We start from the raw sequence: 14,436 nt of genomic DNA, 5'->3' as shown, positions 1-14,436 counted from the left end.
AAAAAGAAAAAGAAAATTGATGTGGAGAGAGAGAGAGAGAGAGAGAGAGAGAGAGAGAGAGAGAGAGAGAGAGAGAGAGAGAGAGAGAGAGCTCTTCTTAATTAGTGCGAGTGCACAGGAGAACCATGCCTACCCCCCTGGCTTTCCTGATGGGGAAAGGGGAGGGTTGGGGCATGCCATTTAAGGGTGCTCTTTGCCCACCCTTGTGTCGTGCCATTTAAGGAAGCCCCTCGTCTTCCATGTGCACCCTACACCCCACCCCACCCCACCTCTCTCTCTCTCTCTCTCTAACCCCTTAACCCCAATACTCAACCTTTCTATTTAAAGACAGTGACTGTGCTAGCTGGCTCTCTGGCTCTCACCAATTCAAAGCCCTCCCTAACTCTAACTGCTCCCCTTCACACAAGTCCACCAACCGGGGCCAGGGGGAGAGATCGAGCTGCCTCACTGCATCAATATCTCTACGCCTACAACCCATCTCTTGCCTATTTATCTGTACCAGAACCGAGGGATGAAAACGAGTGAAGGTGGCTGATCGGATCTCTCTCTCTCTCTCTCTCTCTCTCAGTTCTTATATACAGGACGCCTCCTGCTGAGGTGCAATGGATTTGCCACGTTTCACTCTCATTGTTTTTCTTGTTTTTTCTTTTAAATTTGACATTCTGAAAAAGATTTAACTAAAGTATTTATTCTTATTGTTATCCTTCTTCTGCTGCTGCTTCTTTGTTTCAGGTGTGATGAAGATCAAGCGAGGTTGATTCAACAACATGATTTACAGCAAAGTTGAATTGTGAGGAGATTGAAGGGAAGAGGTATTGAATTTCATTCGTTTCTGGCGCGGTGTTTCTATATTTTTTTCTTTTTGAGAAGACTAAAATCAACATTCATTCGATGAGCAAGAGCAAAGTTGTTGACGATCGACTATAGTCAGCAACAAACAGATACAAGAAGGTGCAAACCGAGAAAATGCTGTTTCTATATGATTTCTTCTCTATTTCCGGTGGCAACGAGAACGGAGAATTTCTCTTCCGTCAAGTTTCGACCTTTGTTCCGGCCGATTATCTACTGGAAACTACACAAAATGGTAGAAGAGATTATTTAAGAGGGTATTATATATCTCGGTCCAAGGGAGAGCTCGATCGTTGGACTAAATGGACGAAATTGCCGTCAAATACCTCATTTTTACCACCTTAACCCAAGGATTTTTTTTTTTTTTGGATTTCGGAAAAGGGCAATTTTTGTAATGCTAATCACCTTTTCTTTTTTTAATTTAGCTAAATAGCTGCCGTAGTTTTTACATTTTTTAAATTTTTTTTACCTCCAAACCTTTAAGCAAAAGCCTCCATTTCTTGACCACACTTAGATGTAATCTTGGGTTTAATGCTGATTATGAAGTTAAAAACAGCATGTGTTGCCTTTATAAAAATGCACATGTATATTTTTATTTTGAGACACAAGTCTTGGCTTGTGAAATTCTCGGCTCGGTTCAAAACCTAGGTTTGGTGAGCCCAGCTATGAGGTAGCTCGTTTAGGTATTCGAGCTGAGTATGCATAGGGGAAGTTTGGCTCGACTCGTCAAGTCTCATTAATATATATCATACATATTTCAATACTGTATATTTTATACATATATTATATACTATATATGTTATATATGTTTTATACATTAATTATACATCATATGCTATACATACATTATCAAAATTTAAAGAACACTTAAAAGACATTCTTTTTAGAAAACAAACCAGGTTATGATCGCCTCATAGAGCTTATGATTGCCTCATGCATATATATATATATATTATATGTTATATATGTTCCATACATTATTTACACATCATATGCTATACATATATATTACCAAATTTTAAATAGCACCTAAAAAACAGACATTCTTTTTAGAAAACAAGCCAGCTTATGGTCGCCTCATAGAGCTCGAGCTTGAGCTTGCTTTGGCTTATGACGAGCTTACAAGCTGAGCTCAATTTGGAATTCACCTCTAATGAGCCGAGCCCAAACAGCCCAAGTTCGGCTCATTTCCAGCCCTAGATTTATGACAGGGAAATTCAGTCTTGTCTCGTGAGCCTTACTTGGCCAACTATAAGAGAAGCAACCAGATTTTGGCCATCAGATCTAAATGATCAAGGGCGAAGATTATTGTCCACAAGCTCAAACATATGGCTTTAAGTGGGCTATTAGCTTTATGTTGGCATACCAAGATTAGAAAAGATACTGCCCTTTTATTGACATCAGTCGACCAAGTAAAATAAGATCAGGTTAATCAGTGAAAACATAACATTTACAAGGTCAAGAAGCCAATTATTTTCAAGACTGGATTTTTTTTTTTGACCAAGAATAGAAAACAATTTTTCTTCAGAAAAAAAAAATTAAGTGCAAAATAATGTCTGTTTTACTTGTAGTCAATATTTTTTTATTTACATATAGGCACCTAATGCATAAGTTTAGCTGCTTCATTTCTCAAATATTTGAGATACATCCCACCTTTCAAAAAAATTGATTAGATGACCACCTGTATTACGTTTACCTTCTGAGTTTATCTCTTTGCCTTCAATTGTAGCTAGAAAAACTGAGGAGCTGCTAAAGTAACATTCAATAAATTTTTTTTTTTGAGAGGAACAAGTAACATTCATGTAATGAAGCCTATGTGTAAATTACCCCAAATGTTATCTTAGGTGCCTGTGTATATTATCCCAAATGTGATCTTAAGAGCCTAATCAGGGGATTGGATGAACGTTGCATTTGCAGGGAACTAAGTTCAAGTAATGAAACAAGTAAAGGAATTCGCCATCCAGATAGAGACAATCATGCTGTGTTTCTTACTAGTTGGCTGGGGGATGATTGCAGGAATGATCATTGGCTGCTACATCAAGCCATATGTTGAGGCAGATTATGAATATATACCTACACAAGTAGCCCTAACCCCTGCTTTCCCTCCTTCATGTTCATCCTCCCTTCAAGAATGGATTGCCCCCTCAGAGCTAATGCACTCAATGACTGATGAAGAGCTCACGTGGCGAGCTTCGATGGTGCCACATGTCTTCCAGTACCCGTATAGGCGGGTCCCAAAGGTTGCATTCATGTTCTTGACAAAGGGGCCCATTCCACTTGGGCCATTTTGGGAGAGGTTCTTCAAGGGGTACGAGGGCCTTTTCTCCATTTATGTGCATAGCCCACCTTCATATGAAGTGGAAGCAGCTGAATGGTCGGTTTTCCATGGAAGAAGGATCCCCAGCAAGGTGAGCATTCTTCATTTCCTAAAGGATCAGAATCAATTGGTTTAAGGGAAAGAAGTCTACAATCGAGGTCACAAATCTCTTTTTAGCTAAATTTTGAAAATTCTACATTTTCTCAGAAAATATTGGAATATATGAATTATAGATCTAAAAGTATAGATACATATAAATAATGTAAAAATGCCATCAAATTGTTGTCACATTAATGTCAGAAAACGGATCTCATCATTTGAAATAGGATGGGATCCATCATACATTTAATCTTAGCCATTCAATCAGGCATGGATCCCATCATTTCCATGGATTGGATGGCCAGGATTAAATGTATGATGAAATCCATCCTATTTCAAATGATGGGATCCGTGTTCTTAATGACACGATGAAACTGTGTTATTTCCAAAACAGGCAACATTTTGAAGCCATTGAAAATATGGTGATAAAATCACGATATTTAAAAAAAAAAACCAATGATATTCTTGATGGATATACTACAAATAGTTGAGGCATTTACGGTGCCCGTTGTGTAAAGAATATTTCATGGGACCTACCTTTTAGCATAAGGTTCTCAAATTATATTTAGATATAGAACCTTTTTTGTGATCAAGCTGGGAGAATATGATACCATCAAATAAACCATTGGTAACTAGTGCTAACCTGCAGATGGTGCACTGGGGACGGTCAACGATGGTCGACGCAGAGAGGCGCCTACTAGCCAACGCGCTACTTGACTTCTCGAACCAACGCTTCTTGCTTGTTTCCGAGTCATGCATTCCTTTGTTCAATTTCTCAACAATCTACAACTATGTCATGGGCTCGGACCACTCCTTCATTGGCTCCTTTGACGACCGAAGTAAAGCGGGCCGGGGGCGTTACAACAAGCGAATGTGGCCACATGTTACACTTTCAGACTGGCGCAAGGGTTCCCAGTGGTTCGAAATCGACCGGAAACTGGTGATTGAGATCGTGTCGGACCGGAAGTACTATCCTCTCTTTAGGGACCATTGCACCCCCCCATGTTATGTTGATGAGCACTATCTGCCTACCCTAGTGCACATGAACTATGGAGCAGTCAACGCCAACAGGAGTTTGACTTTTGTTGATTGGACCAGGGGAGGGTCACATCCGGCAACCTTCGGGCGTAGGGACATGACAGTCAGGTTCTTGAGCAGCATTCGATCAATGGGTGGGTGCAGGTACAACTGGAACACGACATCGGTATGCTTTCTCTTTGCTAGGAAGATAGCACCGGGTGCACTTGGGCCCTTGATGAGGATCGGGCCACCTCTGATGGGCTTTGACCCTTAATATCCTGTTTTATGCCTTCATATTAATCTGTTTTCTTTGGTAATGATGCAGTGAAAATTGTGTTGCCACATAAAGTGTATACTTATCTCGCGGCATGAAAACCCTCCCAAACCTCTCCAATGATGTTTTTTTTGTTTTCTTGTTTTATTTTGACCGTACAGATGTGTTCAGCATGATTGATTTACTATAAATCAATACTTGGATCATGAATTTTTTATAGAAAAATGGTATTTAGAGCCTAAAAATTTTATGAAAATGCATCCCAACCAAATAATCCTAAAAACAAACATATAGATCACATTTATACTGTCCAAATTTGGAAAAAAACCAAAATTCTGATAAAACCTTCATTGAGGAAGTTTGAAAGGGTTTTCCATTTGGGAGGTTTTCATTTCCCTACTTACCCCTACTTGCACGACTGGAGACAATCTCCCGCCTTCCAATTTACTTTAGATTTCAATAAGAGAAATTTTCGAATACCCATCAAACTTTTAGACCCAATTCAGTTGTACACCAAACTTTTAGAGGTTTTCAATTTCCCCCACAAAGTTGTTGCCACTGTTAATAAAAAATCCCAAATCATAAATCCCTAGGATATCCGCAATTTGCACTAACTCATACTTCAAAATTACTTTTTTACCCTCGTAAAAGTAAAATTCCGGCAACAGCATTCCTTCGTCATGCTTGATTAAAATTATATGTTTTAACCCTTGCTCTAGAAGTCTAAGTCATGGCTGCCGTATTCAAAATTACTTTTACATGTCGTAAATTTATTATTTTACCCTTGTAACAAATGCATGTAGTATTTTCATATACATGCATGAATACTCAGCACTCTATTTTTTTTTTTAAGTTATGAGAGAGAGAGAGAGAGTGGGAATACAAAGCCCTACAAAAGATCCCATGCCCGTATTGCCTTACCAATGTAGTATTTTCCCAGCCACTTCGTTCATTCCAAAAGGAATCCATAGAACCATTACAGCATTTCACCACCTGAAAGAGCAACACGAAGGTTTCTGTAAGACAGGCGTTCAGAACAACACAAATTCGTTTTGGTTTCCATCGTTCTTCACCTTTAACATTTATCCCTTGCAAGAACACGTGAAGGACCTTGAGAAGTCCCTTCCAAATCCCCGATCCCCGCTGCCATTTGTAACTCTGATGCCATTGGTAGGGCCAGCTAGCGATCGAGGCCATACTTCTCCTGGACGATCCTAGAGGCTAGTGAGTCTTCAGTGCTAAAGATCTATGCACTACCATTCGACGAGAAGCGAGTCATTGAACCTCCTCAAATCTTTAAATTCGAGAACCCCTAATTCGAGTGGAAGAGCGATAGACTTCCAAATCGCCATAACCTGACTTTTATTTGTCTGAGAACCCGCCCAAATAAACTGCTGGAATAGCTTGACGAGCCTTATGGCCACCTGCTTAGGCATGAAAAACAAACTCATGAAGTGCTGCATTCATCTTCAAAGTTCATGGAAAGTTTTAATAAGTTTTGGACTGCCAATGACTTTCATGCCATTCATATGGAGGGTGATCAATTCAGTTTCAGCAACAAACAATGCCCCCCAATTATGCGTTGCCTTGACCGTTTCATTCTTTTTGGAGATTTTTTGAATGCTTTTCATGATGTGCGTGAAAGAACTGTTAACTCGATAATCACTCTCTTGTCCACCGGGAGGATCGAGCACTCTATTATATAAACATATTTTGTTGCAATAGTTCTTGAATATACATTTTTGATAACACGGTAATAACTATAAAAAGATAATAACATCAATTATCAAAACTGATAAATACAAAAACAATATTATCAAAAAGCGATAATTCTCATCTCACGTTAACTCCTTTGGTTTATCCAAAACATGCGATCAGGCTATTATGGAAGGAGTCCATCTTCCTTTCACATTTGACGTTGGAGTTTCTTACTAAGAGGAACTTCTTCACAGTATTCTTATCGGTTTTAACTGCTTGATTTTTATCCTTATCATGTTCGGTTGTAACCACTTGATTTTTATCCTTATCATGCCCCTGCGAGCTCAACGTGGGGTCGACCACATTGAGCGTGTCTCGAATGAAAATGCACTGAGTGTACGGAAGAGGCTTGGTGAGGCCGTCAGGCAACTGCTTAGAGGAGGTGATAAACTGAACTTGAAGATGACCCTTTTGCACATGATCTTGAACAAAATGGAAATCGATTTTCACATGTTTGGTTCTAGCATGAAACACCTGGTTGGAACCAAAGAAGGTCAGATGCGGCACAAGCAAGGGATTTGTATTCAGCTTCAGTGCTGAATCATGCTATTGTCCTTTATTTGTGAAAAGACCAAGAAATTAAGTTAGAGCCCCAAAAAATAGCAAAGCCACTTGTAGACTTTTGGTCATCAAGGCAACCAACCTAGTCAACATCAGAGAAAGCGTTGAGTTGTAAAGAAGAGGACCGTGCAAAAAATAACCCATGATGAATAGTATTCTTGAGATAGTGCAGGATGCGTTTGACAGTAGACCAATGAGTAACCGTAGGCTGATGCATGAACTGACAAACCTTGTTGACAATAAAGGCAATGTTTGGTCCTGCGATAGTGAGATATTGTAACCCGCCCATGACGCTCTGATATAAAGTAAGGTCATGAAAGAGAGGAGCATCATCTTTTGATAACTTGCTAAAGGAGCTCAGGGGAGTAGAGATAGACTTTGCATCTGCCATAGAAGCTTAATGAAGTAAAGTAAGAGCATATGTGCACTGACAGAGATAAAGATCAGAGGAGGCATAATAAACCTTAATTAATACCCCAAAAATAATTTAAATGTCCAAGATCTTTAATGAAAAATGCAAGACCTAAGCACTGAATCAACTGTTTAATGGCAAGAGCTGATTTCTCCATGATGATGATATCATCAACATAAATTAGTAAATAGATAACCATACCTTTATCTTAAAAAATAAACAAAGATGCATCAAAGTCGAAAATAAGAAACCCAGGAGACTAAAAATAAGTGTTGAGACGGTGGTGGTTTGTTTAAGTCCGTACAAAGCCCGATCCAATTTACACACATGATGAGGGTAAGCAGAGTCTTCAAAACCTTGAGGTTAGTCCATGTAAACATCTTTAGAAAGTAAACAATTTAAGACAGCATTATTAAAATCAAATTGATAAATGGGCTAGTGTAATGAAACCGCGAATGCAAAAACAACCCGAATAGTGGTGGATTTAACGACATGACTAAAAGTTTAAAAAAAATTGATGCCTTCTTCTTTAAGAAAACCCTTAATGACCAGCTAAGCCTTGTAGCGAGCCACCGAGCCATCGGCATGCCGCTTGATACGAAAAACTCATTTGGAGCCAATGACATTATAGTGGGGTTTAGGAGGAACGAGATGCCAAGTATGATTGAGTTGGAGAGCATGAAACTCATCTTGCATAGCCTTGCACCATTTAGGGTCAAGATTAGCCTGTTTAAAGGTAGTGGGCTTCGGTGCTAGTAAAATAGAGTTGAAGCAAGCAAGGAAAATAGGTTAGCGGGTAGAGGAAAACACTTGGGGCTTAAGAGAGTTAGTCATAGAGTGGGTGATCATGGGATGGATATGATCAGTTGGTCGGCTAATGGGAGCATCAACAAAAGGGAAAGAAGGGACAATAGAGGATAAGGGTGAGAGCCGAGAGGAGTTGGGTGAGTCATCAACAGTAAGGGGAACCACAGAGGAGGCTGGGACGATTAGACCAGGTGAATCAAGAAGAGCAAGGGAAGCTATGGGAATAGGAAAATTCAGGTGAGGAGGATCCAGAGGGGGTAAGACAATGGGCTGGGAAAGACCTCAGGAAGATCGGGTGTGAGAGGACGATTATATTGATGTCTAGAACCAAACGCAGACTCGTTAAAGTAAACATGATGAGAAATATATATACGTTTGGTAGAGGGATCAGAGCAGAGATAACTTTTATGACGAGAGGTATAACCAAGAAAAATACAGAGTTTGGTTTTGGGTTAAAATTTAGAGGTATGATAAGGGGTCATAAGATGATAGCAATGATCACCAAAAACATGGAGATGGTGATAATCAATGGGTTTTTAAAAAAGAAGCTCATATAGTGACTTGCAACCAAGCACTAAGGTTGGAAGACAATTGATAATGTAGATGGTTGTGCGAAAGGCATCTACCCAAAAGGTATAGGTAAGAGAGGTAGTGTGCAATAGGCTTAGCCCAGTTTCAACAGTGTGCCAATGTTTGTGCTCAACAAGGCCATTTTGTTTAGGGGTGAAAATCGATGAAGAATACAATGTTCACGTAAAAAGCTTTCAAAGTCATGACCAATAAATTCACCTCCATTATCAAATTGAAAAGATTGGATGAAAAGTTGAAATTGCTTTTCAGTTACATGCTTGAAAGTCTTGAAACACTCAAACAATTGAAACTTCGCATGCATTGAAAAAGCCACAAAAAATGAGTAAAGTCATCCATGATAAGTAAATAAAAATGAAACCCTTCTCTGGAAGAAACTGGAACAATTACCTTGACATTGGCATGGAAAAGTTTAAGAAGTGATGTCGTTGATGAGAGAGAGTGGCCAAAAGGAAGTTTTTGAGCTTTTTCAACTAGATAACTCTCACAGACATTTATTTTTTTGTTCTTATTAACAGAAATTGCATGACTGAAACATAAGTAAGAAACTATCTTCTTATTTGCATGCCCGAGATGTTGACGTTAGAGATCAAAGGATGCCACTTTGCTTGCATAGATCACCACTTTCATATGGTCGTCAGTTTTGATTGAATAAAGTCTCACACTAGATTTCGGTCCCTTGAGACAAATCTTGCCTGTTTGTCGGTCCTTAACAAGAAATTCAAAGGGCGTGAATTAAAAAATGCAATCATTATCTTTAGTAAATTAACTCACAGATAAAAGGTTCTTCGTGATATCATGAACATGAAAAACATTTTTTAAATCAAAGGTAGAGCCATGTGTTATCAAAACAAGATTACCAGTGTGAGAGATGAGAAGCATCTTACCATTGCCAACTATGATTGTCTCACCTCCATGACACTAAGATTTATTGGAAATTTATTGGTCATCCATAGACAAACTCGATAATCACTCTCTTGTCCACCGAGAGGATCGAGCACTCTATTATATAAACATATTTTGTTATAATAGTTCTGGAATACACATTTTTGATAACACGATAACAACTATCAAAAGATAATAACAACAATGATCAAAACTGATAAATACAAAAACAATATTATAAAAAATTATAATTCTGATCTCATATTAACTCCTTTGGTTTATCCAAATCATGAGATCATCCATTATGGAAGGAGTCTAACTTTCTTTTACATTTGACGCTATAGTTTCTTGCTAAGAGGGACTTCTTCACAATGATCTTATCTGTTTTAACTGCATGATTTTTATCCTTATCATGTTCGGTTGTAACCAGTTGACTTTTATCCTTATTAGTGTGTGCTTCTATTGGAGTATTCACTATCTCCTATGATGCACTGATAGAATTGTAGTGAAATTTGAGCTGGGCAAAAGGTTGTAGTCGCTTTTGCTTTGAATTATGGTGGTTACATGCGCCCAAGTTTGTTGACATGGCATCGTCTTGGTGGTGGACTAATCAAGATGGAAAGTGAGCTGCTCAATGCATTCTCATGAAATTAGCATTTGTGAGGACAAAGCTCATCTCTTAGGCTAAGCAACAAGGGGCAGCTTTTGATTCAAGGATCAAAACTCTTGGGAAAAACAATTTGTGAAACTTGAAAAGGCAATGTTGGCATTGGGTGATGATGATCATAATTAGACCGTAATGTCTAAGCATGAGCATATTGCTTCTTTACTTGAAGAATGAAGGATAAGGCAAGAAATTAGATGAAAACAATGTGTGAGAATCAATTGACTCAAGGATGAGGGTCTCAACACAAGGTATTTTCATTCTTTTGCTTATACTCATATAAAAATCAATCTAATGTCTTACATCATGGATGATAATAACCTACTGTAAGGAAATGATATTGTGGATCTTTTCTCAAGAATATTTGAATAAAGGTATCATCATAAGGGACCAGATGCTCCAAACTTATCTTATATAGAAATTTAGGGATTTGAAACAATATAAAGAGATCCTAGACACCACCTCATGCTTATAGGAGGCAATTCTATCTTGCATGTGGAGTCCATTATGTTGATGTGAAAGCTTATATCATTGAATATAGTATGAAAAGGCCAATGAATACATGTTCATACAAAAATAAATGAGAGCCTGACATATGTCCATGTCAGAACCAAAGAGAGCCACCTAGTGGAGCCCACATAGGGGCTTCTAATTGGAAAAATAGGGTAAGATGCCCCCCCCCTCCCCTCTAGATGTTTCTCAAGTTAATTAGGTAGAGTCTAATTAGGTTTTCTTTTTTAGTTATTTAGAACTTTTAATTAGAGTATGAGTCATGATAGAGGTAGGACTCTAGAATCCTCTCTCTAGTCTAGTTCTTGTTTTACAATAAGATTATTTTGTGGCTTATGACTTAGTTATTGGATTAGGATTTTATTCTAAACCTTCATGTTATAAATAAAAGCTTGGAGAACTCCTTTAGATTATGGATTGAATAAAATTGAATTAATTTTCTAAACCTCTCTCTAAATGTCCCTCAGTCTCTAGACATCTCTTTCTCTTTGTAGCTTACGAATTAGTTCTTATTTTATAGTATGCTATAAATAAAGGTCTAGAGAACTCCTTTTAATTATGGATTGAATAAGATTGAATTAATTTCCAAAACCTCTCTCTCTCAACATTTTTCTCCCTTCCTCCTCTCTCTCGTCCCTCATATTTTTCTCTCTCCACTATGTGATCCATGTGAAGTCAGGCCTCCCTAGGCTGGTCCTTCATCCCTTTCAAGGCCCCAAGCCCTTTTTGTACCTATGTCTTTGTAGTAGAGTGATCTTCCACCTTGGGCATCGATGTAGGAGCCTTGTCATCCATGGTTTTGCTGATCAGCCTTCCTCCCATATTTGTCCCAGGTATTTATGCACTTCCTTGACTATTCTGAATCTTCTATGACCAACCCTTGCCTTTCCTACAGTTGTCCAAGCCCCTTATGCTAAGACCGCACTTGAAGGAGTAGTGGAGTTTGGTTTTGCGAGTTATTTTATTTTTTCTAATCTCTTGCATATATCATGACCACACCTAAATGTGTAGACCCCTTTATAACCTTCATAAATTTGTTACACAACCAGTGAAATTGATCCCAGCCTTATCTAAGACCCTACCTACGTTTGGGACCCTAAATACTAAAACTACACCCTGCCAATTTGCCAGAACGTATAGTTTCATCTGTTTGACCTCATCTGCCTCTCCAATGACCCAGCCTGGCCTCTCAGACCCCTAGCACCTATATTAGACCCCAACACATTACCTTAAGTCCTTCTAGAAGTCCTGGACTAAGTCCTTTCAAATGTGAAATGAAATATCTTTCCTATTTGTGTACGGGCCTACTTTTAACCTACCTAATTTAGCTGTTTTGAACCGGTAGCTTCCCATATCTCCTAACCCATCGCAATTATAGGCCTTAACCCCTACCACATTGTGTCAATCAGGGTATAGTCTCCCATACACGTTAATCACAATCCCAAAGGGCCCAAAATCGTAGGCACGATCTTCTTGTTTCCGTCGGGCTCCAATTAGAGTACCTATCTATTGTCAGCCCTGAGCTCCTTTCATGTCCAAGTTTTGAGTCATCAAATCTAGTTCTGGGGGAGGGTGCAATAGTCTATGCCATTCAGGAAAGCCCTGAGTCCCGATGGCTTTTCCATTGAGTTTTTTAGAGTTATTTGGAATGAGTGCAAGAAAGACTTATATTATCTTATGCAAGAATTTCACTCCAATGCCAATCTTCCAAGAGCAATTGAAAGGTCCTTGATGGTTCTCATACATAAAGATGGATCTTGACACTCTATTGATAAATTTTGCTCCATTGCCTTAAGCAAGTCAATTTACAAAATTATCTTCAAGCTCTTGACCACACAACTACAAAAGATTTTGGCAAAAATTGTGTCCCCAAACCAATTTTCTTTTATTAAGGGTAGAAGGTTGCATAAAGGATTCATTCTAGCATGTGAAGTCGTACATTCCATGCATGTGAAAGGAGCAATTTTTTTTCCTTAAGATAGATTTATCATTCGACATGGTTCGTTGGGATTTTCTTCTTGCATACTTGCATCGATTGAACATTGAATTAAAATGGTGCCAATGGATAAGGAGTTACTTCAGATCTGGAACACAACAATTTGCATCAACGTTTACCAAGGTATGTACTTAACTTATATAAGAGTTGAGGCAAGGTGACCCTCTACCTCCTCTTCTCTTTCTTGTGGTTATAAAGACCCTCTCCTCAATGCTTTATTCAGCCACCTCTAGCGGATTATATGTGGGTGTTGATTTGCCCGACTATCCACATTTCTTGCACATTTTATTTGCCGACGATATCCTTATTTTTGATCAAGCAAGCTTTGACAACATTGCCAACTTATGGGAGGTCATGTACATCTTTTCTGAGATGTCAAACCGCTCCATCAACAACCTCAAATCATGCTACATCCAATTTTGGAATCCGAATGGTGGTTTGGTCCTTGTTTTTGCCACAACCATCTTTGGTTGCCAAATTGGCGAGCTGTCCATCAAATATCTTGGCCTCTCCCTTCATGTAGGCATATTGAGGGATGGATATTGGAAGAAGGTGTAAGATAAAGTGTTGGCAAAAATCAATTTTTTGGCTGGTTTTAATTTGGCAATGGCAGGTAGAGTCACTCTTATCAAGCATATCCTTCCTATTTGTTACAATATTTGCAAAACTTTCAAATCCCACAAGCTACTAGAAAAAGAATCAATAGAGCATTTCAAACATTTATTTAGTCAGAAAAGATACAAAAAGAACAAATGCATTTGACCTCTTGGAAAATCATTACTCGTTCCAAAAGCAATGGTGGGTTGGGAATTCAGGAAGTAGGAAGGTGTAGAATAAAGCTATTTTAATAAAATGACTATGGTACTTGCTTAAATATAGATTCCACTTGGGTGTTGGTGTTAAAGCATATATTGTAGGTGGCTCTGGGATTTGGAAAGGATGCTGTAAGTTAGTGTCCGTGTTCTTGAAGGCTATTCATATAACATTGGGGCCGTCAAAATTTGGTTTTGGAAGGATGTAAGGTGTGAGCAAGGGTGTCTCAAGGATATCTTCCCCGCCTTGTATTGGGCAGCTAGTAGTAAAGAAAGGATGGTAATTTCATTTTGGGATCGACAATTCGGATGGTTCTTATGTGGATGTTGGCTAATCTTGCTTCTTTATCCAATGCAGATGCACCATGTTGGAGGTTCTCCCCCAGTGGTATATTCACTATGGATTCATGCTACCGATTCCTTGGACCTCCCATGGTTCAATCGCTTCCTAAAAATTCATTTTGGGAGTATGCCTTCCCGATTCATGGATTTATCATGAGATGGTTGATCTTTTATGATTGATTACTAATGGATCAAGTACTTAAAAGAAAATGTGTGTCTCCCTAGCCAATGTATTCTTTGCAAAAGTGAAGAGGAAAGTGCAATTCACTTATTTTGGGACTGCTCGTATATAAAAGCATGCTTCACAAAGATATGGTGCCAACCTAATCACTTTTGGGAGAAAGTGCAACACTACAAGAAAAACTTTAATTAGTGACGGACGTTTACGATGGAAATAATTCATCGTCAATTTGCAATGGATTAGCCTAGAGAAAATTATTGGTCGCTAACATTTGCGTAATTAGCAACGAAAAACTTCCGTCACTACTTGGCGACAGAGTAGCGACGGAAAAATTATGTCTTATGTTCCTTAGCAATTTAGC

At 38.6% G+C, this 14,436-nt stretch overlaps 2 protein-coding genes across 2 annotated transcripts; both read left to right on the top strand.

The window, feature by feature from the left end:
• Positions 1 to 2,783: 2,783 nt before the first annotated feature.
• On the top strand, positions 2,784 to 4,559 carry LOC149831458 (glycosyltransferase BC10-like). Its single transcript, XM_090013022.1, has 2 exons — positions 2,784 to 3,257; positions 3,915 to 4,559. The coding sequence occupies exons 1-2, from the start codon at positions 2,784 to 2,786 to the stop codon at positions 4,557 to 4,559; spliced, it is 1,119 nt and encodes a 372-aa protein (XP_089869148.1).
• Positions 4,560 to 12,805: 8,246 nt separating this feature from the next.
• Positions 12,806 to 13,298, top strand: LOC149831457 (uncharacterized). Its single transcript, XM_090013021.1, has 2 exons — positions 12,806 to 12,863; positions 12,964 to 13,298. Exons 1-2 carry the CDS (start codon positions 12,806 to 12,808, stop codon positions 13,296 to 13,298), a joined length of 393 nt encoding a protein of 130 aa, XP_089869147.1.
• The last annotated feature ends 1,138 nt before the right edge of the window (positions 13,299 to 14,436 follow it).

This window comes from Nuphar pumila, chromosome 7, assembly GCF_984573655.1.
Source record: "Nuphar pumila chromosome 7, dmNupPumi1.hap1.1, whole genome shotgun sequence".
NCBI classification, from domain to species: Eukaryota; Viridiplantae; Streptophyta; class Magnoliopsida; order Nymphaeales; family Nymphaeaceae; genus Nuphar; species Nuphar pumila.
Note: the sequence above shows the minus strand (reverse complement) of the source record. Positions and strands in the feature narration are given on the sequence as shown.

Excerpts from the sequence above, each read along its gene's own strand:
- LOC149831458 (XM_090013022.1), top strand. The coding sequence starts at position 2,784 with ATGAAACAAGTAAAGGAATTCGCCATCCAGATAGAGACAATCATGCTG. Across the intron at positions 3,258-3,914 it reads GAAGAAGGATCCCCAGCAAG|ATGGTGCACTGGGGACGGTC; the intron begins GTGAGCATTCTT and ends GCTAACCTGCAG.
- LOC149831457 (XM_090013021.1), top strand. The coding sequence starts at position 12,806 with ATGGATAAGGAGTTACTTCAGATCTGGAACACAACAATTTGCATCAAC. Across the intron at positions 12,864-12,963 it reads TTGCATCAACGTTTACCAAG|CCACCTCTAGCGGATTATAT; the intron begins GTATGTACTTAA and ends TGCTTTATTCAG.